Source organism: Gopherus flavomarginatus, chromosome 6, assembly GCF_025201925.1.
Source record: "Gopherus flavomarginatus isolate rGopFla2 chromosome 6, rGopFla2.mat.asm, whole genome shotgun sequence".
In the NCBI taxonomy this organism is placed as follows: domain Eukaryota; kingdom Metazoa; phylum Chordata; order Testudines; family Testudinidae; genus Gopherus; species Gopherus flavomarginatus.
The window spans coordinates 136,314,931-136,342,495 of NC_066622.1; the positions used below are offsets into that span (position 1 = coordinate 136,314,931).

General features: G+C 51.0%; 1 protein-coding gene across 1 annotated transcript in view; it reads right to left on the reverse strand.

The window, feature by feature from the left end:
• The window catches only part of SFXN2 (sideroflexin 2), a 32,788-nt gene continuing 5,223 nt past the window's right edge, over positions 1-27,565 (reverse strand). Inside the window, exons 2-12 of the mRNA XM_050958205.1 lie at positions 15,807-15,979; positions 15,002-15,172; positions 10,807-10,905; positions 9,350-9,425; positions 8,075-8,160; positions 5,070-5,130; positions 4,535-4,601; positions 3,595-3,644; positions 3,092-3,141; positions 1,174-1,221; positions 1-373 (exon numbers count right to left, since the gene is read on the reverse strand). Of these exons, the coding sequence (XP_050814162.1) occupies positions 274-373; positions 1,174-1,221; positions 3,092-3,141; positions 3,595-3,644; positions 4,535-4,601; positions 5,070-5,130; positions 8,075-8,160; positions 9,350-9,425; positions 10,807-10,905; positions 15,002-15,172; positions 15,807-15,964 (966 nt within the window). The 5' untranslated portion in view covers positions 15,965-15,979 and the 3' untranslated portion in view covers positions 1-273. The remainder of the gene's footprint in view (positions 374-1,173; positions 1,222-3,091; positions 3,142-3,594; positions 3,645-4,534; positions 4,602-5,069; positions 5,131-8,074; positions 8,161-9,349; positions 9,426-10,806; positions 10,906-15,001; positions 15,173-15,806; positions 15,980-27,565) is intronic.

Consider the following 27,565-nt stretch of genomic DNA (forward strand, 5'->3'; position numbering starts at 1 on the left):
CAGACGGAGCTCTCTCAGCAGGTGTCAGTCACTCAGAGGCAGGCCCCAAATTTGGTTGGGGGAGCAGAAGATACAGGGTTAAACCAAAGAGGAGCCAGAAGTCACCCACAGATCTGCCCCTACCCCACAATACTTTGGCAGCCAAGGGTGGGTGGGAATCCAGGTCTGATTGGTGTGTCCTGAGCCCATCTCCAGCTTACAGCCCTGCAGCTGCAGGTGGCCCTACGGAGCGCGGTGCAGAGCCATGGATGGCTCCCGAGGTAGAGGCTCGATTTACAATCCCTTGTTAAAATAGACGTAAGGCACGCAGTCCCCATGCTTGGTCTGGATGGTGGCTCGGAGCTCCGGCTCCAGGCTAGACAGCGCCAGAGAGCTGCAGGGAGAGGAGAGGGTAAGTCAGGCTTTGATTTGCTCTGCACTTCTTCTCCCTGACCATACTTGAAGTGTCCCTGGTCTGAGTAGGGCCTTCTCTCCAGCTGGCCAGGGGGTGGGCAGGGCAGGAGGCAGGCTTTTTGCAGCCAGATCTTAACAGTGGTCATGGAAGCAAGTCATCGGCTAATATGAGCTACCCTCAGGGCAGGGGCAGAGTGCAGAGACCTGGGGAATCCAGCCCCATCCTGAGCCCCAATCCCAGTGCATGGGGCACAGCGCACAGACCTGATGAGTCCAGCCCCTTCTTGGCCCCAATTCTGGGGCAGAGACCTGGGGAGTCCAGCCCAGCCCCATCCCGTGCCCTGATCCCAGGGCAGAGGGCAGGGGGCAGAGACCTAGGGAGTCCAGCCCAGCCCCATCCCGTGCCCTGATCCCAGGGCAGGGGGCAGAGCGCAGAGACCTAAGGAGTCCAGCCCCATCCTGAGCCCCAATCCCAGTGCAGGGGGCAGAGTGCACAGACCTGGGGAGTCCAGCCCCATGATCCCAGGGCAGTTGGCAGAGCACAGAGACTGGGACTCATCTCCCCCATTCCCCCACTCAGGGCAGAGCGCACAGCGTGGGGATTAGCATCTGTGCACAGGTCAAACCCTTTGGAAGGGCAGCACTGGCTGCAAGCCCTCAAGATGACCAAGTTCCCAGGGACAGGCAAGGCCTTTCCAGAAGATACTTGCAACCCCCGGGTATGTGGAGGATAGCTTGGGAGAGGGGTTCTCAGGGAGGGAGAAGCAGTGCGGCTGGTACCATCTCTGTGGGAACAGCGAGCAGGCAACCGGCACCATGAACAGGAGGCTGAAGGACAGAGAAAACTAAGGGTTACCCGCGACAACGTCCGCTCTCGCATTGAGCGCCAACCCTCGGTGACATTGACAGCGCCCGCAAGAGTGCCCTCTCCTGGAGGGTGCAAAGCCGAGAGCTGGACCCCTCATGGTCATTTGAGCTCCCATGAGGTGGGGCGTTAGCTCTGGGGAATCCTTGCTCTGTTCCCCACCTCCTCTCTTCAAAGGCCCCAGCATGGCTTGCGGCACACCAGCCATGTGGCCAGGCACAGTGGCTGGCTGATTTCGGTGCTGGGTGGAGCGATCTAGCTACACACCCATGTAGAGCACCCTAGGCGTTGCTCCGGTGAATGTCACTTTGGTGCGGGGGCAAAGGTTCAGTTCCCAGCTGCGCTAATTAAGTCCAAGGCACCTGATTAACACCAAGGTGCAGGTAAGCACATTGCCCCAGACACTTATACAAACACTAGTGAACTGGCCACCCACACTCGGCCTGGCAGAGCGGCTTCTCACTCCAAAGCTTCCTTCCGGGCAGCTCTCTCTGGCAAGGTGGCTGAACTGGGAGTCCGGACATCGGGGTTAAATTCCCAGCTCACACCCAGACTTGCAGCGGTACGTGATCTTGGGCAAATCTGTCTGGTGCCTCAGTCTCCCCCAGCTGTAAAATGGGGATAATGCTTCTCTTCCTCGAGAAGACCCAGGGCTGTCTTCACAAAACCTCCACAGCTATAGCATGGGAGTGTCGGAAAAGCCAAGGCATGGACGTGCCCAGTAGGATGAAGCCTGGGCCCCCAACTCCTGGTGCAGGGCAGGACCTCCCTTGTGGGGTCCCCTGTCCCAGTGGCAGACTGCTCCTTCTTCTATCTGTTACAACTGCTCCAGGCCTGATTCTCCAGAGTGCTGGCAACCCCTGGATTTCCCCTGTAGCTGGGGCAGCTCGGAGGCTCTGAGAGCGAGGGCCCACGGGAACCTGGAGGATGGTCCCTGACACGCCTCAGGAGAGCCCACAGCAGTTAGCATTGCTTGGGTCCAAGGGATTTAGACACAGAGGAGAGGGAATACCATTGGGGAAGGTATGGTCTAGCATCTGCTCCTTTGCAGCATAGCAGGGACCCTGGGCTCAACCTTCACCAAGGGGGACCTTCTCCTTGGGTTAAAGATGGTCCTTCCCCCTTCCTCTGATCCACAGCATGGGACTAGGGCCCAGTGTAGTGCAGATCCTTGGTCTGCCCCTGATGTTTCTTTCTCCTTCTCTTCTGGAGATCAGTCACCCAAGGATTCAGCAAGGGCCTGTCTACATTAGGGATCATCACGCGCTGTGCTGGAGTGAAGGGGGGCGCAGCCCCCATGTGACTCAGCCAGGTTTCACTGGTGCCATTAAGGATGTGACAAGCACCCTACACGAGAGAAGCAAGCAGCTTCTCCTCCCCAGGTGCTGGGACTTGTGATAGCGGGATAATGTCGTCTAGTGGTTAGAGTAGGGGATGGCCTCAGGATTCCTGGGTCCCATCGCCTAGTTCTGCCTCATTTTGTGGCGGTAGGCAAGTTGCAACCCTCCCCCCATTTGTGTCTCTGCTTCACCAGCTCTGAAATGGGGATGTAATAATTATTACCTGCCTCAAAGGAGCACTGAGAGAATCCACTAATGATTTATTATTATTACTGAGGTTCTCATCTGTGGCAGGGAAGCCCTGGCCTCTGAGCTTGACAGAAGGTGGGAAAAGAAAGAGATTGAATTTCAGAGTCCCTGCCTGGAAAGAGCCAGCTGTTTGCTCCTGTTAAGGCCAGATGCTGACTGGGTTCTTTAGAAGGTTGTTTGCTGAACCCAAAGCTGCAAGGCCGGAGCTGAGGAAGGGTGGCAGTTCAGGAAGGAAGATACTTACAAGCCTCCGACCAGCATCACTTGTAAAGGCGCGTGGAGGACCTGAATTCTCTGCAAAGAAATCAGCCCAGGAGAAGGTGAGCCCAGGACGTTGTCCCTGAAGTTATCATAGCCAACGTCCAACCCAGCCAGGGGCGAAGGAAGTCTTTCCCACAAGGAGCTCAATGTGCTTGGTGGATCTGTGATCAGATCTAGTCTGGCACATCCTTAGTTCATATCTCTGATACCCACATGCTTTCTGGGGCTCCCTTAAGGTCATCTGGAGCTCCAGTGGGCCCCGATAACCCAAGAGGGCCAGCAGAGGTGAGGGAAATCGAGGAAAGAGCACAAGTGAGAGAACCCAACCCCTACAGATGGTCCGGGAGGGCAAAGGAGAAAAGAGGGGGTAACAGAGCCACGGGGAGGTCTGACTACCAGGGAGAGGGGAGCTGGATATGAATGTGGACAGGATGCCACTGGATGGAGATGATGGAGGAGGAACTCAGACCCTCCTGGACCACTCACCTTCATGAAAGGGAACTTCTCCAGCCGCTCCATGAGAATTGGCAAAAGAACTAGCCAGAAGGAGAGAGAGAGAGAGGAGTCAGGATTTTATCAGCCCAGCTGCCTCATTCTCTGCCACCAGAGCTCACTGAAGAGCCAGAGGCCAAGCAAGGCGAGATCCAACCACAAGGAAAAAGCCATCACGGAAGGTCACCCCTTGAGGTCTTCCTGCCTGGCTCCCAGTGGCCAGGGACATGCTTCGTGTCAGAGCCACCACACCGGTGCTCCCACTGCCAGTCGCTTACACCCAGGAGGGCCAAAATCCCTGCCCTGGCCCACCTTCTGACTGGGGAGCAGAGCAAGCACCCCTACTCCGAGCCAAGGGCAGGGAAAGGAAGGGGGCATCTCCTGTAGCTCTCCAGAGCCCCCTGGTGGCAGGTACCAGATGGCATCATGACCCAGGGAAGATTTCCATCCAGTGGCTGATTCATGGGGCCATCAAAGTGCATGGGGTGGTGGTGGAGGGGAGCTAAAGACCAGGGGTGTGAGGAATTCCCAGGGGTTGGAGGAGAAGGGAAACGGTCCTTTAGACCCCACAGGCAATACCTGGACTGTCTATACAGCCCCTTCCATCAGAGGGTCCTGGCGCGCTCTGCAGACACAAAACAAACCACCCCAAGAGGCAGGTACGCTGGGCCACTGTATGGGGGAACTGAGGCAGAAAGAGGTTCTGGGTGTCAGAGCCGGGACTAGGCCCCAGACATCAGCCGGTCCCAACCTTTCGCTCTACTCACTGGCGTATCCTAGGCACCAGCCTTTCTGCGCCCAAATGGCTTCCAGACCTAGTTTCATCCCTCCTCCGCCTCCCGCCAGCCCCTGTACTGGTGGGTTGCTGGGCTGGTTGCAGACTGCCACCTCTGTCTCCCCCACAGATTGCAGGGGCAGTGTCGCTGGTGCTCACCCATGCCAGGCGCTGCCATGACGATCCTGGAGATCACCACCTGGGTAATTCCTTTGACTGCAGCAACCTGAAAGCAAGAAAGGTCAGCCAACCGGCTCCAAGGGCTACATCTGATGGGGAAGTAACGCGGCCAGCTGGGCTGGTCCGTGCTTGCTGCTCCAACACCTTCGTGGGCCACTGGGGGAGTGGGGGGGTGTCAAGGTCTGGAGCACTTGTGTCATTTACTCCAGTCCCATCCCCCAGCCTCCCTCCTCTGGGAACGGGAGCGAACAAGTCCGGATTGGCCTTGCAGTGGCAGTTAGTATCAGAACTAGGCAAGCCTGGCTCAGATCTTTCCGCAGATTGTCTCACGGGCCCCGCACCCCACCCCCGTTCCTGTGCCAGCTGCGGAATCAGCTTCCGCGGAGACACGATCCCGGAAAAGCATTCAACGGTTTTCAGGCGGCTCGGCTTGCGGCATTGGTGCCACATGAGCAAAGCAGCCAGGCCGTCAGAACCCATTGGTAACAGCCCCCCGCCCTGCTCCGCAACGTACCCTGGAATGGCCCAGCTCACAGTCCTTCTCATCTGTCACCATGATCCCGTTAATGAGCTCCCTAAACACAAACAGGGAACCATGAGTGTCTCAAATTCAGCCTCCTGGGTCAGCCCCGCCCCACCAAAACAGGATGGGCCCTCCTCTCCTCCCCGCAACAGTACAGAATGGTTCACACCTCCCCTCCCCACAACTCTAGGCCACGCCTACTCTACCTTTGCACAAGGGCTGCAGACACCTCCAAAATTGGCTCCCTCGGGGTTTATAGGATTTGGCCCTTGACCCTGGTGTCGTCATGCAGCCCAGTACATTGTGGGTGTAAAATGCTACCCAGCTGGAAGGGCAGTCATCTGATCTGAGCAGGGATAAGATGGGGGGCGATGGAGAATCAGGTCCTTTTCAAACCTTCTGCTACGAGGGTCAGAACCACGTGAACGAGGGCCAATGAGGAGGGCGGATGGGTTGCAGTGTCTCTGTTTTTGTTGTGTGTTTGTACAGCACGTACCACAGTGGGGTCCCGGGTGCTACAATGTGCCCTTCCCCAAATCACCTGTGGCTCCTTCCTTTATCATCTCTTTCTCTGGGCTGGAGCAGCACCCCAGGCTGGCATCACCCACAATAACTCCAGCTAGACAGAGATGGCATGGACAGCTCCCACCCGCCTTGTCTGGCACAACTGGTACCCCTTCCCTGCACCCTACTGGAAGGTGCTATCCTAATTCAAACAGGAATTATTTCGGGGAGGGTCCCTGGCCTGCGTTACCCATGGGTCACACTTGTGGATCATAAGGGTCCCTCCTGGCCTTGGAATCTATGATTGTTCATAGGAAAGAAGTAGAGTTTTGCCATGGTGACTATGACTCCTGGCCTGTTTCTACCCATACAGACCACTTTGTGTTGGTCTTTATCCACTTCTGGCCCACCACTCTGCCGCCAAATTCATCAGAATAAAGCAGCTGCAACCGCCCATAGCAAGACTCACCTGTCGGTGTTCTAATACATGATTCAGACAATGTGCCCAGTAAATCTCTGGCAAGGAGATCAGGTAGCCAGCTCAGCCCCCTCTCCATCGTCCTGACGCAGGATTCATCGCTAAACCCCAGGGCTGCCCTTCTCCGGCCACAAACCGGGCAGAGAGGGGGTGAAATGAACTGCTTGCACAATGCTGCCACCTATGGAAGGCTGCTGGAAATAGCACCTACCCATCTCACAGGACCACTGCAGGAGCGTGGTGACAGCTCTGCTATCTGTTAATACCCCAGCCCCACCAGACACAGCAAGAAGATTTTGTCACCGAGACGCAGGTTTGGTTTTAAAGAGTCGGGAAAATCTGATCATCAATAATACACATCGTTCTAACCGCACAGTTCATGCATTTCTATGGTGTCCATCCCTGGAGCATCTGGGCCCCTCATGGCAAGCTAACCATCCACATGTACAAAAGTCTCTCAGATACTGCCCCTCTACCTGCCCAACCACAGCCAGTCAGGTTTCTGCAGCAGTGGATTCGTTAGACAGGCAGGCAGTAGATCAGACGGCCTCTGCAGAACCCCTGTCCACAGCTCCACGCCTCTGCCACTTGGGCTAAGACAGAACACCCCCGGATCGCTCTACAGCAGGTGCCTTAGCCTCTAGACCAGCCATTGGAAAGAAATTTTACACACACATCCTTGTGAGCACAGTGTCAGGCCTGCCACGCTACCGCGTAGCTGGACAAATAAAGGTCAAACTTAGATCAAGCTCACCAAGACCTCAGAACCTCAGTCCTGGTGCGTTATCAGAGGGAAAGAGCTGTCAGCAGGCCCTCAGCGGACAGCACTCAACTGCTGGTTCAGGAACCATAGCAGGAGAGCCCCAGATGCCGTTAGCCGCCATACCCAATGCCATTACACATGCTAAGATAAAGACAACCAGGCCTCAAGCTTCAGGGCCACAGGGGTCAGGAAGAAAAGGCCCTCTTCTCCAGGTCCATTTTGCCAGGTCCATCAAGGGGTTTTTCCACTTTCCTCTGAAGTGTCAACTACACTGAAGGAGGCCAGATACAGGCCTTCATGGTCAGGTTTGGTCTGGCAACCCCCATGTATTGGTGGTCCACCTAGTCCTGCATCCCGTCACCAATAGCAACCAGACACTGCAGAGGAAGATGCAAGTGCCTCTCTGAAGGATGACCTCACAGCAACATGCCAATAGATCAATGTTTAGTCTTAGCCTAGGCAGCCACCAGTTGGCGATGGCCCTCACTCAGGTGGGGGAGAGTTAAAGGGTTTAGGTTAAAAAGCCTCAAAGCAGAAAAGCCTAGAGAGCCTGTGTTTATAAAACAGACACTGAGAATCCCCCACTTACCCACTGCCAGCGAGATTTGCTTACAAACACTACCTCACACGACCACTAGTGGGCCTTTTAAACAGGCTCCTCCTCCTCTGTGGCCTGTTTCCAGCAGCCTCTAAACAGCCATTCACAGCCCAGATGGGACGTTAAAGACAAAGATCGGTGTGTTTAAACCCGCCAATCAACAGCTGTTTTTACTCCTAAAACACCTGAGCTGTAGTTGGGCTCAGAATAACCCAGTGCAAACCCAAACCCCTAGCTACAAGTCAAGGCAGACGCTTTCCATTCGGTCCTGCTGACAGTTTAGAACATGGGGGCGGCTCTCTCAGCCGCGCAGGCAAGTCCTGGCTTTTAGGAATAATATCAAACATGTACATCAAGCTTTGTGCAGCGTCAAGAGATGTCCAGACATTAACAGCCTAGCTCAGTACCATCACACTGATGGGGAAACCGAGGCTGAGAGAGGGGAAGTGACCTGCCCTCACAGCAAGCCAGTGATAGACAAGAACAGAGCCCAGGAGTCCTGGCTCTCGGATCTAGGCTCCAACCACTGGTTAACACGGCCTCTCTCCTCATTACAAAAGTCACCTCTGCCTGCGGTTCCAGACCCCCATACTTTGGTTTTTGGCAAGGTCCCATAGGCCGCAGCACATCCTGGAGAACAGAGACAGACTTACTGTTGTCTCATCATGGGGATGTTCACACAGTTGGCAGCAGCCACGGCTGCGAACGGGACCCAGCGTGCCACGAGGGGTGGGGCTCTCTAGGAAGGAAAAAGACGGAGGTGAGCATGGCCATCACAACAGGCCTGGAACCGTCCTCAGCATCCCCTAGGTGAGAGGAGTTGCTGGGCCTCAGCCCAGCAGGAAGCCAGCAGCCCAACACGCAGCGTGAGAACTGGCGCCCTCAGCAGGGAGGAGCGACTGACTCGGGCATTGAGCTCACGGGCAGGATTGACTCTCAGAAGCAGAGATGTGATGGGGAAGCTTGCTTGCTGCTGCATGGACCAGGCCTTCAACAAAACCCTCCAACCCTCAGGGCTGTTGGCCAGCACCTTTCACCCAAATCAGACCCAGCCGCTAAATCAGGCGGAAAAAAATTCTGAGTCCCAACTTCCATATTCAACCCACTCCCCTGTGCTACAACAGCCTGGCCAGCTAGTAGCTGTGTCCGGCTGCACCTGGGGCTAGTGCTGGAGTACCTCCGAATGCATCAACAGGGCTGGGAAGATCAGCACCCAAAGGCCTTGCAAGGAACATGAGAGGCAGACCGCAATGAGAAGCCTAACGAGACGGGTCTGGGCACTGGGATCTACCCAGAAACCTGCTGGTATCTTCAGAGAGAGGGAGAGATGGTCCCAGCAGAAGCCACATTTGCATGGCTGTATGCTAGGGGAAGGGCGTAGCTGCAAAGGCGCTTCGGACAAGGAACTGGGGCGTGTGCATCACAACTAGGCATCGGGGTCGTGACCGCCATGTTATTAAAAGGGGAGGAAGGGTGTAGTATGGGAAAGGAGAACAGTTGTATTACAGCAAGGGGATTTCAACTCCTAGAGTGGACAGGAAAGACCAGGTCCCCTGCGGTGTACGCTGAACGCCAGATCTCTGGACCTTTAAAGGGGCTGTTGAATCAGCAGCTTGTCCATGGAACTGACACTCCTGCAGAAAGCCTTTGGGGAGAACGCAGAGTAGCTGCAGGTTTGCTTCTGTATTCAACCTGGGGCCAGCTTACACTTGATTGCAACAGCCAGGGCACCAGCATGGACCTGTCTCAGTGGCACCATAGGAGAAGCGGATCTGACAAGCGGTGGAGCCAGCAGCGCCCTCGAAGGCAAGTCCCTCTGGCTTGCAAGCAGAGAGCCTCCCACCCTGCACCAATGCTCTCTTCAGTTACCCCCGCTCCACAGTGTCTTCCCCACCGCATGTACGCATAGTGGAGCCCCTCCGCGGTACCTTGGTGTACAGGTTGAGTCCCACTGCGGTCGCCAGGGCTGTGCTCGTGGCAGTGACGTAAGCCACTCCGATTTGCCTAGACAGTAATTCATGGGGGGAAAACACCACATAACTCAGCAATTCCCAGAGGCTGCCTGAACAAGTGCCTGTCCCCTGGGAGAGGCTGGGGGGCAAGAGGCGCACATCCTGAGCACTCCCCCAGATAGGTTCAGGACTGGCTCCCACGTGGAGCTCCCAAAGGGCTGCAGTTCACACCCTGGGAACGGTTCCACTTGGGGGAGAGAACGCAGGAAGCACGGCCTCATGGTTAAGGCACAGGACTGTGAGGTGCGGAAACTGGATTCTGTTCCTGTGCCTCAGTTGCCCCATCTGTGAAATGGGTTGATATTACGTCTCTCAGTGTTTGTAACATGCTTTCTGACCCTCTGTGGTAGGAGCCAGAATATTCTTCTTATAGAGCTGAAATCCTGTGGCTCATTACATGCCCTTGCTGACATCCAACTCCCAAACTCTCCTTCTTGGCACATCAGATTTAGGCAGCTCCTGCAGTTATCAACTTTTCTAACTTTCCAAAGACGTGCAGCCACCTCTGGGGCGTAGGGCAGCAGCCACCCCATACAACGCTGCTCTGTGATGCAAAGAGGGGACATGTTGGCCAAGGACACCAGGGCAGATCGCTGTCCACGCAGAGTGGAACGGACCCTGATGACTGCAATGCCCAGCCCACTCCAGCTCCCCTGCAACTCAGCATATCGACCTGGATGGAATGAAGGCCCCAGGGCCTAGTGTTCCCCAGCAGTCAGCACCTTTGGCAATGGGGTTCACCTGCAGACCCTTCCTTCCTTCCCTCCCCAGTTTTAAGTCCCTGGTGTCCAGAGGCAGAGTGAGGGGCAACCAGGAGCTGGTGGCAGCACAGGGCACCCAATGTGATAGTTCCCATGGCAGTGGAAGGGTTAAATCAGCCTTCTGACCCCAAGGAGCAGCAGGTGCTGCAATGGTCCCTTCCATAGGTGGGTGGGAAGGGCCGGCCCCCCTTGCGGGTCACCTCTGACGAACTCCTAACACAGAGCCTGGGGAGAGGGACTTCTGGGTGCGTCCAGGGGCCCACGGGAGGGACAGCTCTTCGCTGAGGTCAAAACGACTCAGGTACGGATATCTAAGCCAGGCAGCCTCCAGTCCCATGTGCTTTTAGACTCTGCCCTGGGGTTGATCCTAGGCGTGGCAAAAGCAGCGCTATGCCTAGCTACCAGCGCCACAGCGCCTCAGCCGCCACCTGTTCGGAGACAGCCTAGAGATGTCACACACCAAACAGGAGCCCATCTCACCCAGTGCCCAGGGAGGAATGGCAGGATTGCTCCTGACAGGGCATTTCCTCTCCCGGCAACAGGGGCAGATACCTGGTTGCAAAGCCCAGGAGGCCCTGGGGCGGCGGCAGGAAACACGGGGCAGATACTCACGTGAGTGAGATGGGGCAGGCTGCGTTCCTGTTGGTGTAGTTCACCAAGGCGTTGAATGACTGGTTCACCCACTGCCAGAAGACAACTGCTGGGACTGTCCTATCGGAGGGAGACAACAGAGCTCAGCACAGGCGTTCTGCCCTCCCCCCACCCGCCAGAGCACCAAGCCGCAAGGCTGAGCTAGCTGAGTGTGAGAGTAAACATCACCCCTATTTTGCTGAGAAGGAAACTGAGACATAGCTACCTGCCTGAGGAACCACAGCAGGCAGTGGCAGAGCTGGGAAAAGAACCAGGAGTCCTGGCTCCCACTCCACAGGGCCATGCTCCATGAGAGCAGCAAGGTGGCCAAGCAGCAGGCAGGAGCCTGGGCTCTCAGCTGGGCAGGGAGGGTTCCTGTGGGATTGGTTCATTCCTGCCGAGCTGTGCTGAGCCCAGGGGTGGGGCTGTGGTGGGCTCCGCCCCCATAGCCACTCCCTCCACCGGGCAGCACATCAACCTGGCAGAGTTCTGCACCACAGCCTGGCGTGTCCCTACCCCTTCGAAGGGAAGGACGGTCTGTGGTGACGGCATGTGGATGGGACTAAGGATCTTGGCAGAGATCCCCAGCTCCGCCAGCGACTCATGGGGACTCCTTGGGCTCCTCACTCCCTGCACCTCAATTTACCCATCTGTCAAATGGGGGCAGAGGGGATTCGTTCCTTGTCTCACTTGGGTTGCCAGTGTGACTTCACTGTCTGCAAAGCACTTGGGGATCTGTGGGCAGAGGGGGACAGAAGTGAGAGGATCTTTCACAGGCCAGTTGGGGACTGGATGCTCCGCCCTTTAAAGGCCAGGAAGGGGATAAAGATAATGGCTGAGAGTATCTTGAGCCGAACAGTTTATTGCTCAGGCAAAGGGGGACTCCACCTTTATTAATCCAATTGGTCATTACCAGAGGACTGGCAATCCAGGTAGCCAATGGCAATACAAGTTTAGAAAAGAGGTGGAGCTAAGTGCCTTTTTCCTCCTCCCCCTCCTAGTGAGGAGGTCTTGTCAGGCTCCTCCCAGAGGCCAGCAAACCAACCCACCAGCACCCGACTCTACACAAGAACTGTCATAAACAGATAGCTAAGGGTTAATGTTCTTTTACCTGGAAAGGGTTAACACAGGGAACCAAACACCTGATCAGAGGACCAATCAGGAAACAAGACTTTTTCAAATCTGGATGGAGGGAAGTTTTGGGTTTGAGTCCTTTGTTCTTGGTCTCTCTCTTCTCTCGGCTCTGAGAGTGATTTTTCTATCTCCTGGCTTTCTAATCTTCTGTTTCCAAGTTGTAAGTACAAGGATAGTAAGACAATAGGTTTATATTGTTTTCTTTTGTATTTACATGTGTGTAGTTGCTGGAGTGTTTTGAATTGTATTCTATTTATTCATTTTTTTCCTTTAAGCAATTGACCCTGTATATTGTCTCTTTATTACAGAGACCATTTTATGTCCTTTTTCATTCTTTTTATATAAAGCTTTCTTTTTAAGACCTGTTGGAGTTTTTCTGCAGCTCACCAGGGAATTGGTGGGAGGAAGAAGTCAGGGGGAAAATCTCTTTGTGTTAGATTTACTAAGCCTGACTTTGCATACCCTCTGGGGGAGGGGGAAGAGAGATTAGCTCTCTCAGTGCTTGTGTTTCAAGGACTTGAAACAGGGAGGAGGGAGTCCCTCTGTTTAGATTCACGGAGCTTGCTTCTGTATATCTCTCCAGGAACCCAGGGAGGGAACACCTGGAGGGGAGGAGGGGGAAGGGAAATGGTTTATTCCCCTTTGTTGTGAGACTCAAGGAATCTGAGTCTTGGGGTCCCCCAGGGAAGGTTTTGGGGAGACCACAGTGAGCTAGGCACTGTATAATCCTTAGCTGGTGGCAGCGATACCAGGTCCAAGCTGGTACCTAAGCTTGGAGGTTTTCATGCTAACACCCATATTTTGGACGCTAAGGTCCAGATCTGGGAAGAAATGTTATGACAAGAGCTGGAAAAGGTCCCAGCCTAGATCTGTTGTCTGGAGTCAGGCCAGGATCATTCCCTACAGAACATTCTCCTTGAACGGTATAGGAGGGACACAGGGGAAGGCAAACACGGGGGCACCTTTTAATTCCACTGACACACCATAGCAGGAGAGGTTTTTCCAAGGGTGAGAAAGGAAACATTGTGCTACAGATTCGCAACGGTCTCTCTTCAACAGTGGCACTCACTGGGAGAGGTGGGATCTGGGATTTCAGATGATACAAAGGAACCAGGAGAGGCAAGTTTAAAAAAAGAGCAGCCAGAGCCCAGGACTGGCTTTGGGTTAATAATTAAAGGGTTTTTAATCAACAGCAGAATCAGTTAATAAAATAAAGAAGAAAAACATGTGAGTGAAGCAAAGGAAAGACATGGCTTTAGTTGAGCAAAGGACTCATTTTTTCCCCAAATATTTGGAGGTGTTAGAGGCTGAGGCAGAGCGGAGGGATTTAAATCTAATGAAACAGAAATGTTACCATTTTTTTTAAAAAGGCCTGCTATCTCTGTGCTCCATTTTAACATTTCCCTGTCGGGTTGCAGATCCCAACCCAGCCATGTCTTGCTGGAACCTGACAACGAAAGGGGACATTGAAATTGACCAGTTTACCTTTCATCCCTTTTTGAAACTAACAACCCCAACCAAAAAAAAAGATGAATTAGTAGAAATGGTGACAAGTAATTTCACTTGCTGTAACCTCAGAGCAAGGACATGTTTCCTCCACGAGCTCAGGATTTCTATGGTGACCACGTTTAAGCTCCTGGGGCTCAGTGGAAGGGCCAGAATTTCAAAACATGGCAGAGGAGGAAGCTGTGGGGGTTTGGCACAAACTTGAACTGAGTAGCTATTGGTGCAGGTATTTGTAAGGTCAGGCATAGGCATAAGTTAAGGCAGTAAATAATGATCTCGCAGGCCTCAGTCCTGTAAGAAAATATCTTAGCTAAACAAGGCATACAGCCCAAAAGACTTAACTGCTTATGCTAACTAGGAGTAGGCCTAGATCATAAGATAGGACACGACAGAGGGCTGTCTGACCACAAGCATGCCATGGTAACTAATTGGCATTATGCTAATAAGCTTGAAGTAAACGAACATGTAACCTATGGGAGAAGGGCACCCCAACATTAGTAGGGCGAGGAAATACAAAGAAAACCCTCCTAAACATGCATTAAGCACAGCGGCGTCCACATAACACATTATAAAAGTTGTATCCCGGCCTCTACGCCTTGGGGAGATGTAACGTGTTGCCAGGATGACCACCTCTGGTGATGCTGAGGAGGACGATGATCACTTTCAGTCCCTCTGCAAAGGACGGTGGGAGTATACAGATGCTCAGATGCCCACTCTGTATTAGCGGCATCTACCACGCTGGGCTGGAGCGTTTGCATCTTCACTAAGTGCGTTAATAAAACTAGTACAAATACAGAAGGTATTTCCTAAGAGTGAGTGTTGCAACCGTGCACATCGGGGTTCCCAGCTGAACGGTAATTTTAATAATACTGGGCCTGATCTCAGGAGTGTTGATGGGGAATTCTTAAGTAATCAATATAATTAATACACAATCTCTAGATCAGGCAACAACCTGGAGAGGAGAGGGAGGACTGAGAGGCCAGCCCAAAGGTCGTGAGCCCCAAGATCGAGGGCAAGCACATAGTGCAAAGAATACAACCGGTAAATAACATTCTAGCAGCATATGACGAGTGCTATGCAGGCCCATCTGTCTCCCTGCATGAAGATCACCAGTGTTTCAGGACAGGGGTCAGATCAAACATAAGACTGGACTGGAAATCCTGGGGATTTGCCCATGAGGTTTAAAGGTCCCGGCCGTGTAAATAGTTCAGGAGGATGCTGCACCGAGCGGTCAGAAAGGCTCAGAGATGGAAGATCAGGTTTCTCTTCATGTTTACCACATCATGGGTCCGGCCCTTCCAACTAACCTCTATCTAGGTGTTTACACCATGCCATCCATGCTGGTGGGGTGGACATTAGAATCCATGGTGCTGCGGAGTCTGCCCCCCTGCCCTTCACCACCAGGAGGGAGCTAATCTATACAAACTGACGTGGCTTCCTGCAACTCACTGCGGGCAATTCCCTGCTCAGCCTAACAGGGACAGCTTTAAAGGGGGACTGGGAAAGGGGCTCTTGCTGCCCCACTGCAGCTCTTTACCTGTAAAACTGCAGCATGAAGCCAGTGATGGCCATTCCCCCGGGCACCTGAAATGACATCCTCCCAATCAGGTTCATCTTCTCGCCCGAATCTGGGTGGAATGCAGAGTCGTAGAGCTTCTTGGCGTAGAACAGCTGTTCCTGGCTGGTTCCCGGGGGTACCAGGCCAGCCCTGCAGGTAACAGAAAGAGCAACGTCCTCGGAGTTTGTCAGCTCCCCACCCCCAGGTGGAATCAGACTCCTGCCAATCTCCAGCCTTCATGTACTGCCATGCCTGCAGGGTGCCTACAGAATGGGCTTAGGTGAGCATGGCTCACGTAGGGGGGCAAGAATGCATTTGGTATATGCTCTGAAAGGGGAGCACCCATGTTCTCCATACCCCCCTCAGTATCCCCGCACTATGCAAGACCCCTGCTCTCCAGCCCCACCACCTCTAGGATGTCCAGATATCATCACCACCTTCCCTACCTGGAAGGGCTACATGAGAGCTCCCTATGGCACCTGCCCGTGCAGATCTGTAAGAAGCCAAAGACTCTGCTGGGTAATGTGAGATGCCCCTCCTGATCCCAACCCCTGGGGTTGAGCACATGCAATCTACTGGCTGGCATGGGGTTGCTCCCACACATACTGTCCACTCGAGCACATGCTGCTATGTCACCCCCTTGTGATGAAGAGGGTACAATACCACTGCTGAACAGAGAGGGAAGCTTTCCTCACCCCAGAGGTTTACCTCTCACATACAGCAAGGGCAGGTTGCGAACAGCCTTCTACTTTCATTCAGATCCAGTGGCTGCCCGGACATTTACCTGCAGCTTTCCACCAGTGCCTTAGCCCGGTCCAGCTCATGTTCAGACACCAGCACTGTCCGCGGGTCTGTGATGTTGAAGAAATGCTTTAGGCGCCCCAGAAAAGTGTTCTGGTCCCAGCGCGGGGCATCAATGCTAAAATCGGTCAGCCTGATCATCGTTTTAGTGGGGATCTGAAGGGGAAGAGAAAGGGGAGAACTTTAAAGAGGAAACCTTCCCCTAACCCTTGCAAGGTTCCTGTACGAGAGTCCTGCCACGTGATCGGCTTGCAGTCAGAACTTCCCCATCAAATGGCCTGGTGAGCAAACACAGGAGACGATCCTTCCTCCCAGAGCCAGGAAGAAAACCCAGTGAGTGAGAGTTGGGAGCAGGTCTCAGGATTATCCCGAACTGCCTTTTGGCCTAGCCTCCCTTTCTTGCCAGCCTGGATTTGAGCCAACAGGTAAGTGAAAGGCAGGGCCCGGAGCAGGGGGAAGAGGGCATTTGCCTGACATGAGCTCGGCCCTGCAGGGAGCCAAGAAAGTAGATTTAAAAAACAAAAATCCTTTAGCCGGACCCCTTCACCTGCTCCCAGAATATGATTTCTGAAAACAGTTGGGCAGCTAACCCCAGGCCAACCAGGGGAAGGACTAAAGGGAAGGTGAAGTCAAGGGAGCTCCACCTCTGATCCTATAGTAAAGGCTTCCTCCCTGGAGGCCCGGTGTCCCGCTCCATTGGGGCACATGACCCTGTCTCCTCCCACCCCACCTTCCATCCATGCAGCTCTCCTGGTTAGGGAGCCTGTCAACTCCCCCGCTCTGCCCAATTCATTAGCCATTTTACTCTGAATCACAGGGCGTGCTACATACTATGGTGCAGTGAGAAAGAACACGTGGCTAAAAACAAGCCCTGGCTAATGTGCTCCTCTCTCCAAAGTGCGCCTGGCTTTAGCAAAGTATTTAATTAGCCGCCACGAACTTTTCTTCGCTGCAGATTATAGTGATCTCAGCCCAAGAAACCCAGGAATGTGATTCCTTCTGAGGACAAAAACAAGGAGGAGTCCTTGTGGCACCTTAGAGACTAACATTCATTTGGGCATAAGCTTTCGTGGGCTAAAACCCACTTCATCAGATGCATGGAGTGGAAAATACAGTAGGCAGATATAAATACACAGCACATGAAGAGACAGGAGTTGCCTTACCAAGTGTAGGGGGGGTGTCAGTGCTAACGAGCCAATCCAATTAAGGTGGAAGTGGGCTATTCTCAACAGTTGACAAGAAGGGGTGGAAATCACTTTTGTAGTGCTAATGAGGCCAATGTAATCAATGTGGCCCATTTCAAACAGTTGACAAGAAGGTGTGAGTAACAGCAGGAACAGGCCTAATTTGATGGTGTCCCATTTGCAACTTAATTCTAGTTCTGCAGTTTCTCATTGGAGTCTGTTTTTGAAGTTTTTTTGTTGAAGAATTGCCACTTTTAAGTCTGTTATTGAGTGTCCAGAGAGAATGAAGTGTTCTCTCTACTGGTTTTTGAATGTTATAATTCTTGATGTCTGATTTGTGTCCATCTATTCTTTTGTGCAGAGTCTGTACGGTTTGGCCAATGTACATGGCACAGAGGCATTGCTGGCACATGATGGCATCTATCACATGGGTAGATGTGCAGGTGAACGAGCCCCCGATGGTGTGGCTGATGTGATTAGGTCCTATGATGGTGTCCCTTGAATAGATATGTGGACAGAGTTGGCAACAGGGTTTGTTGCAAGGATAAGTTCCTGGGTTAGTGTTTTTGTTGTGTGGTGTGTAGTTGCTGGTGAGTATTTGCTTTAGATTAGGGGACTGTCTGTAAGTGAGGACTGGTCTGTCTCCTAAGATCTGTGAGAGTGAGGGATTGTCCTTCAGGATAGGCTGTAGATCCTTGATGATGCGCCGGAGAGGTTTTAGTTGGGGGCTGAAGAGGATGGCTAGTGGCGTTCTGTTACTTTCTTTGTTGGGCCTGTCTTGTAGTAGGCGACTTCTGGGTACTCGTCTGGCTCTGTCAATCTGTTTCTTCACTTCAGTAGGTGGGTATTGTAGTTGTAAGAACGCTTGATAGAGATCTTGCAGGTGTTTGTCTCTGTCTGAGGGATTGGAGCAAATGTGGTTGTATCTTAGAGCTTGGCTGTAGACAATGGATCGTGTGATGTGGTCTGGATGAAAGCTGGAAGCATGTAGGTAAGTATAGCGGTCAGTAGGTTTCCAGTATAGGCTGGTGTCTGGGGACGTGCTCAACTGAGACGTACTATTGGCCTGGTGTCCAACAGAATGTAGTAAGAAGAGCATGGAATTGATGTTAACAACACTATTGAGCGGCTTGTGAATGATTTTGTGACTATACTCGCCTGGGCGTGTGCGTATGTGTATATAATTCTCTGTTGAATATGCTGAACATTTTGTTTAGTAACATTTTTGACTCCTTTTGAGCACTTATAAACAGCTACGTGTAGCGACTTCTCAAGATTTGTCTGGTGACTTCCTGCTATGGGGAGTGGGCAACATTGCCAGGCTCTGTCTCTATGGGCTCCTCACTCCTGGCCCTCTGTGCTCTGACCTTCCAACCCTGGTGTTACAACTGACACCTGCTCCCTAGGAACTGTACTGGGATCTCATAGCTCATTGCATGGAGGCTGCCACACAGCCATCATGGCCTCTGCCTTCCCAAATGGACTGGAACTGAACCAGCAACCTACAATGAGAACAACTCTTTGCCCATAACCATTCCCCTGAGCCAGCCTGGCCCAATGTCAGCCAAGCTCTGATACTGCGGGACAGTGGCGGTTTCAGATGCTTTGCCCACTGGCACTTTATTTGGGACTTTTTTAACCCCATTGATAAACTCCTTGGGAAGTTCAAAGCCTCTGGAATTCTGGACTGGATCCCTCTGGAAGTTCACCTGAAAAATACAGTCTGCCTTAAAGAGAGATTTCTATTTTGCTGCCAGGAACAGAGGCACCTAGCTAGGCAGCAGGAGAGTGAATCCATAGTGCAGCCTTTACCAACACACTATTTACTTACATCACGCCAACAAATGCACATTAAATGCACCACGCTCCCCAACCCCACTTAGCACTAATGCAATATTAAGGTTGATAACACTTAACATTCCTTTAAATAGGTCTGTCTACATTCCACATGCTTCACGGACAATATCTAATTAACCAAAGACTTTCAAACTCTCAGACTTCCGGAGAAGTTAATGCTGCTCTTAGGACATTAACTTTGGCACATTGCACATCCTGCTCATTTCACCAGGGGATTTAACAAGCAAGCAATATAATAAGTTTTATAGTTAACAAAGAACACCAGAAGCTAAGACACTGAATTTCAGCAACATTGAGAAAGTAGCCTTAACTTGGCATTCCTAGCCATCTTTTTTCATAGAGTCCAAGACCAGAAGGCACCGTTGTGACCATCTAGTCTGACCCCCTGTCTAGCACAGGCCTTCTGAGCACTCGACCCAACACTAAACTTGCAGTATCAAGATCACTTTTTTGCAATTAATTTCCCTGTGTTTTTTAAAGCCAAAGGAAACAACAGAAGGTATTTTGCTTGGGCAATTTGCAGTATGTGCTAACAGAGCTCGTACATTCTTTGATCCTGGGCCTATGCCAGAGACTTTTAGCCCAGCGGTGCACTCGGTTTATAAATACTGCAAACTTCCTCTATTCTTGACGGACTTTATAATGTCCTTGGATATGGAATTTTTTGGCCTGTAGAATACACAAGATCCATCAGCTTGGTTAATGGACTGAGTAGGTTTGTTGTTATCAAACCCCGCAAGAAGACATGTTCTACAGAAAAATCTGCAAGATGGGCAACTTCTGAACTCGTTGGCTGATAAATGCCAAGTATTCTCATTCTTGTATTCTAGAGAGCCAGCAATCATTGCAGTACTGGCCCGGGAGCTAGGAACGCCAGAGTCCTAATCATAGGGACGTAGGCCTGGAAGGGACCTCCTGGATCGGCACCTGTTCCAATTTAAATTCCTCTTTTTTGAGCATGAGTTAGCAGAACTGGATGGTTTTTCAGCTGAGGCTTGTCCAGTGCCTTGTGCAATGGAATGAATACTTTCTCATCGCTACTGGACATACCTCCTAGGATTGCATTTGCCTTTTTCACACCCACATCACAATGTTAGTTCGTAGTCATTCTGTGATCAGTTAATACACCCAGGTCTTTTTCTGTCACTTTCAACTGGGGCACCCTCAGCTTATAGCAGAAATTATTAGACTCTCAGTGCATGACCTTGCGTTTTGTACTAGAAATGGTAGAACTGTTAGGATATAGATATTTAGGCCTGTCTGCAAAGGCCTATACTTTAAGAATTTAGGTGTATTTTTATTGCTTAGCTAGTTATAGAGGTATAAAAGAAACAATCAAAATCACTGTCTGTGTAATGGCCTTCTCTTACTGTGACAGTCTAAGGCCTGGTTCTTAGGCTAAGGCCTTTTGCTAAGCAGCAAAGGCAGCCATAAACTGGGAAGTGTATCGTCATATCCTCATATTCTAAACTAGTCACACTGAAATAAGGTGCTATTGGGCTGTTAGGAATATAATCCTGTCCTGATATTCCTATCACCTCCAGAGAAAGGGAAGAGCCTAGAACATTTAAAAGAAACTTAGTTTGATAGCATCCTGTCTGGCAAGAACTCACATATCAAAAGCTGGGATGCGATATCCTCATTTCTGTATTGTACTATCCCTGTAGTCTCCACTTCCCTATTGTTTGTCTGTATAATCTCTGCCTGGTTCTGTAATTCTTTCTGTCTGCTGTATAATTAATTTTGTTGGGTGTAAACCAATTAAGGTGGTGGGACATAATTGGTTAAATAACCATGTTACAATACGTTAAGATTGGTTAGTTAAATTTCAGTAAAATGATAGGTTATGGTATAGCTAAGCTGAACTCAAGTTTTGCTATATAGTCTGCAGTCAATCAGGAAGTACGGGGGAATGGGAACAGGGACTGGAGGTGGGGGAATTGGGATCATGTTTTGCTAAGGAGAGGGGTAGGAACAGGGACACAGGCAAGGCTCTGTGGTGTCAGAGCTGGGAAGGGGGACACTAAGGAAGGAAGCTGGAATCATACTTGCTGGAAGTTCACCCCAATAAATATTGAATTGTTTGCGCCTTCGGGTATTGTTGCTCTCTGTTCATGCGAGAAGGACCAGGGAAGTGAGAGGGTGAAGGAATAAGCCCCCTAACAATAACATTTAATATTACTCCAGTCTTCTAGATGATCCAGCTCTGCCTCTCTAATATTCCAATCTTCCTACGTATTGACAGTGCCTCCCAATTTTGGGTTTTCAGCAGATTTTCATGCCCAAGTCATGAATAAAAATATTAAAGATTAGACCCAAGAATGAACCTTGAGGAACTCCACTAAGAACATCCCCCCATCTCGACAGTCCTTCAATACTGCCCATTGCCAGCTCCCCTTTAGTTAGCTCCTTCCTCATTTTACAATTCTCTACTAATCTTCACCTTGTCCACTTTAACTAATAATTTCCTGTGGCGCTGTATCAAATGTTTTATTGACGTCCAAATAGATTAGATCTACTGAATTTCTTTTCTAAAATAATCATTTACCTTATTGAAAGAAATATCAGGTTTACCCGGCACTATTTTTGGCAGGGCTGCCCAGGGGGAGGAAGGGGGGGAAGAATGAGGCAATCTGCCCCAGGCCCCACAAGAATATAGTATTCTATAGTATTGCAACTTTTTTTTAAATGGAAGGGGCCACTGAAATTGCTTTGCCCCAGACCCCCTCAATCCTCTGGGCGGCCCTGATTTTTGGTAAACTTGTGTTGCATTTCATTGCATTTTCCATTGACCTCCATGTTGTTAATTTTGTTCCTTCAAAATTTGTTCTAAAGCCTTGCATACTGCTGAGGCCAGACTAATGGGTCTATAGTTTCCCAGATCACTTCCCCCTCCCCCACACACTCCCTTTAGCAAATATAGTGTCTATATTTAACATTCTCCATTCATATTCTACCACACCCAATTTGATAGATGTATTAAAAATTCATGCTACTGGACTTGCAGTTTCAAGTATCCATTCTTCCAGTGTTCTGAAATGATGATTATCTGGTTCCCCAACCAGAACATAAACTCTGAGCTCTGCTTCCTACCTCAGACGTGGTTATTTCCATTTCTAGATGCTAATTCACACTAGTCATCCTGCCTTTGCCACCCCGTGTTCTCCATCCTCAGCTTTGCTAAAAACAGAGGCAAAGTATTCATTTGTTTTTGGACCATACTTAGCTTACACTTAATTTCTACCCCATTGTCGCTGCATGGCAACCCCAGTTCTTTTCTTGCACTTTTTATTTATATAGCCAAAGAATCCTTTGCTATGTGTTTTAATTTTGTTTGCAAGGTCTAACTACTTTGGCAAGTCTCACTTTCTCCCTACGCTTTCAACACCAACATGGAGCTTTTTTGTTTGCTGATTAATCTCTTTCTCTCACTCTCGTAGGCTCTCTGTTTCCTCCTCCTATCCTTTCTGAGCTGGTTTTTCAATGCACCCCAAGCTCGTAGGTTTAAGAACTGATGGATTTTGAGCCCAGTCTGAGCTGCTAGCTCTTACCTTGAGGATGTCACCTGAGCATATACTCATTTTTTTAGAATTAATTGTTGCTTGGCTTTAAAGTAACGAGGTAACTGACTGCAACTGGCTGTGAGTTTTATGGCATTGTAGAGCGACGTGGCCGCGGTTTGTCCCTCAGCAGGGCTGTGGGGTATCCCACTGCCTTGCTCTAGTTCGCTGGCCGGCGGCCCTGTTGTCCTAGGAACTAATGCACACTCGGTTAAGGGGTTGAGTCAATAGTCCAAAACCGGCTCAGGCTCTTGGTCAGGGCGGAACAGCAGACACGGAGTCCGAATGCTCAGACCCTCAGGCAGGGCTGAGCAGTAGTAGTCTTAAGCCTGGCTCTATGTTAAGGCGAGGCAACAAACGCTGAGTCAGGGGTGCTCAGGCCCTCAGGCAGGGCTGAGCAGTAATGATAGTTTTAAGCCCGTCCTAGGTCAAGGCAGGGCAACAAACGCTGAGTCTGAATGCTCAGGCAGGGCTGAGCAGTAGTCATAGGCTTTGGCCTCCTCAGGCCAGGGGAAGGGGGAGTCTGCCACCCTGGAATTGGGTGGCGGGGGGACGCAGGCCCTCCCACTCCACTGTGTCCCAGACCGGGGCCCTAGCAGCGGCAGAGACTCGCTGCTGCCAGTGGGGATCCTGGCTGCAACACACTGACATTGGCTCTGGCAGTGTTGCAGCCAGACGGGGCTTGGCTGCCTCCGGGCTGCTTCCACACTCCCCCTGAGTCGGCTTAGCGTCACCGGCGGTCTCGAACACATCGGCTCCTCTGGGTAAGTAGCCGATGGTAGGCTCAGCAGCTCCTCGGGGTGGCGGGCAAGGGGCAAGCCTGGCTCTTCCTCGGGGCAGCTGGCGTGGGGCGGTCCTGGCCTGTCCTCCTCGGGGTAGCTGGCGCAGGGCAGACTCGGCCAGTCCTCCTCGGGGTAGCGGGCGCGGGGCGGTCCTGGCCTGTCCTCCTCGGGGTAGCTGGCGCGGGGCAGGCTCGGCCAGTCCTCCTCGGGGCAGCTGGCGCGGGGCAGGCTCGGCCAGTCCTCCTCGGGTAGCTGGCGCGGGGCAGGCTCGGCTGGCCAGGCGTGAGCTCTGGCTGGCAGCGGCCGCAGACGTCTAGCCCCTGCGGTGGCTGGGCCTCGACTGAGCTCTGCAGGCGAGCTTTTATACTTCCGTGTCTGCGCCGTGACCTCTGAGGGGCAGGTGAAGGACTCAGTGGCTCCGCTCTCGTTGGTGGTAGGGGAGGTTTGTCCCTCAGCGGGGCAGTGGGGTATCCCACTGCCTCGCTACAGGCATGTTAAAGGGATCCCTACACATTAGCACTTGAACCTTGAAATGATGGACCAGGCTCACGAAAGGAACAGGGTGGTGATCTGCTCTCAGATTTTACAAAGCAAATAGCCTGCTAAGACTTAGCACCAACACAGCCTTTCCCACCAGCAGATCTCCCTGCAGTTGCCAACGAGAAGCAAGTTTTGCTCTTCCCATTTTACAGACAAAGGTCACACAGCCAGACAGTGACAGTTCTGGGGATCATCCATGGAGCCGTGCTATATTTTAAAGGAACATTTCTCCAGATCTATTTCCAATGCACAATACGTATAGTCTAAGCCCTCCCTTGAGCTATGCAATGGAATGCACGCCTTTGGGCGTTTGGCATCTAATAATCTACCACTTCTTGGTAACAGATGTTCCTAACGCCGCGCCTGGGAGAGCTGACACAGCACAGGGCCTTAGGGAAATGACAGGAATGAGAGGGAGAAAAGGAACCGAGAATCCTTTTCTCTATCCCTGCTGGGGCAGTATCGGTCCCCACAGAGCACTGTGCAGTCCAGTTTCAGACATCCCAGGAAGTGTACATGCTGTGACTGACTAATTCCAAAATCCTGTGGCTTGATCCATTGTCACTGATAGGATTCCCACTCCCGCACTAGAACTAACTTGCCATTTATCATATAATTGCAAAAAACATGGCAGCCTGGCTAACTTCAGTGGTCACTGGGGGTGGGGACGCCCCATGCCAAACCCATACCCAACCAATGCACTCGATAACACTTGCTTTTCCCGCCACTGAAGTGGGTGCATTTTGAAATGGACTGGCATCTCCCACTAAATTACTCCCACAGCTGCCAAGTGCTGGTGTCCTGCCTACATTGCTGAGTGGTCTAGAGATCTCAATGGAAGGAAGGGGTGTAGCATCAAAAGAGGAGGAGACAACTGCCATGCTCTACTGGCTGGGGAGGATGATTGGGAGCAGGAAACAGAAAGTCCTTTTCAGCTATCAGCCACATTCTCTTCTCTTCTCTCCACTCCTGCAGTGCTTCCATTCAGCCAGCCAGCTACAGAGCATCTCACTTACAGGTTGTCTCCTACCTCTCCACAGCTCCAGTAGAGATGCAATCAAAGGAGAGGAATAAAAGGTCAGCCAGTGTGCAAATCCAGAGGCAGTGTAGTCCAGTGGCTAGAACTAGGAGGCAGGAGTTGAGCAACTGGCCCTGCCAATATTACATAGCTTCCTTGGGCGTTGTTGAAAAAAAGCCACTTGAAACACAGGTGCAGCTTCTGAGTTTGGTTCTGGTGGTGGAAACATGGGGGGGGGGGAGAAAAATAAGAGACTGGAAAATGAAAGACTCATCACTTTGCTTGTCAGTTTGTTCCAAGTTAAAGCCCACAAAGGATCCTAATTATTAATCAGGACTTCACACAGAGTCCAAGGACCTTGTACTGTGCATGGGAATGTGACTTGCCGTTGTACTGCTAGAAAACGGTCCACCAAGCTGAATCAAGCACAGCACCAAGACCTGTAAGCTTGACTTCTGAATAAATATTAAACTCCTTTTATGAATGTGCATCATTATCTCACCATACACAGGGCATTCCAGTCACCAGGGGCCAGATCCAAAGCCCACTGAACTCAGTGAGACCCACACATTCATTTCAATGGGGTTTTATCAGGCCCATGGGGAAGAAGGTGGTGTTTGACACAGTACCACAGGACAGTCTCATAAGCAGGCCAGGGAAATGTGGTCTAGATGAAATTAGTGTAAGATGAGTGCACACCTGGTTGAAAGACTGTACCCAGCGCAGTCATCAATGGTTTGCTGTTAAACAGTAGGACGTAGCTTGCGGGATCCCACAGTAGTCAGTCCTGGGTCCAATACTATTTAATATTTTCACTGATGACTTGGATAACAGAGTGGAGAGTATTCTCACAAAATGTGCAGATGAGACACTGAGGGGAAGGGCTGCCAGCAGTTTGGAGGGCAGGATTCAAATTAAAAATGACCTTGACAAATTGGTGAATTAGTCTGAATTCTACAACATGAAATCCAATAAAAGACAAATACAAAGTACTTCGCGTAGGAAGGGAAAAAATCAAATACACAACTACAAATGGGAAATAATTAGCTAGGCGGTACTACTACTGAGAAGTATCTGGGGTTATAGTGGATTACAAATTGAGTGAAGTCACTAATGTGATGCAGCTGCAAAGGCAGCTAATATTCCAAGCCGCATTAAAGTAAGTGTTGAATGTATAACATAGGAGGTAATTGTTTTGTCAGCACTGGTGAGGCCCCAGCAGAAGTACTATGTCCAGTTCTGGGTACCACACTTTACGAAAGATGGGGACAAACTGGACAGAGTCCAGAGAAGAGCAACAAAAATAAGAGGTTTAGAAAACCTGATCTCTGAGGAAAGGTTAAAAATATTGGGAAACGAATACGAGGAAGGACCTGGTAACAGTCTTCAAATACGTTAAGGACTGTAATAAAAGAGGATGGTGATCAATTGTTCTCCAAGTCCATTAAGGCAGGGCAAGAAGTAACGGGTTTCATCTGCAGCAAGAGAGATTTAGGGTTAGAAAGCTATTCCTAAAACCTAACCATGGTAGTTAAACGCTGCAATAGGCTCCCAAGGAGGGGATTCCACAACCTGTCACTGGAGGTTTTAAAGACCAGATTGGACAAACTCATGTCTCAGGTCTGGGTTAACTTGGGCCCAGCTCAGCACAAGGGGCTCGACTTGATGACTTCTTGAGTTCCTTCCACCCCTACAGTTCTAGGATTCTAAAAACTCTAACGGCCATGGGGAGGGAGAAGCAGCTATGGAAGAGATACACCTCACAGTGAGGGAAGAAAGAGACAGAAAACACTGATGGTAAAAGCAGATCAGGGAGAAAAGCCAAATCAGAAAAAGACTAGAAGAAAGAAGGGACTGAGTTTTGCAGTGAACGTAGGGATAACCTACCACATGAGAGAGTCATGAGTTACAAACAGGAGTGATTTAAAGGCCTTTGAGATTCTTGGCTGGAGGGAAAAACAGCAGTCAAAGAGTTAATTTAAAGAAGAGCTTTGAAAGAGGAGTTTGAGGGGAGTGGAGCTATACAGGCTCTGAAAGAGAGAATGAAAATGTAAACCAGACAGATGGAGCTCAGGGCTGAGGGAAACTGATCTATGAACCTCAACACCTCAGTGGTGCAAAGCCACTGATGCAATGGCGCTAAGGACATATTTAGCTCAGAACATTTCCAATTGTACAGTGTTTGCTTTGCCCAACATCATGACTATGTTTTAATGATGCTTTGGCTGATTTTATGTCTTTTCTTCTACTTTTGGATGGGGTGGACACAGTGAACTACTCCCTCACCCCAAGAGCAGCCTCCCTCCCCGCTATGGAGGTTAGGGATTCCCCCTTATTTTCCTTTCCTGGAAGACAACATAATCTAACTGTGTAGAGGATGCATCAGCAAGCAGGGACAGAGGAAGGGGATGTGGGTGGGTAGCCCCCAGCAAGGGACGAGGTGAGGGGGAGAGTGAGGAGGTGAGGATTTCATCGCCTCTGTGGCTGTTGTCCAAAGCCCGGAAAGATGTTTCCTTTTAGTTCCACCAAAGGAGAAACTGGCTCAAACCAACATTCAGTCACTTGGAAAGGGCCAGAAGAGTTACTATGGCCACGGCAGAAACATTCCATCAAGCAACTGATGGGATCAAAATGCCTTAACCTAACAGAGCTTGAAATAGCTACTGGGGCAGGGGGGGAAGCAGAGGGGGCTGCATTTTTCAGAAAATTGGTTTAAATAAACACAGAACTCAGGCAGTTAGCAACAGGCTTTATGAGAGATTTCAGATGATCCAGGAGCTTGCTCCATGCCCCTTCATTAT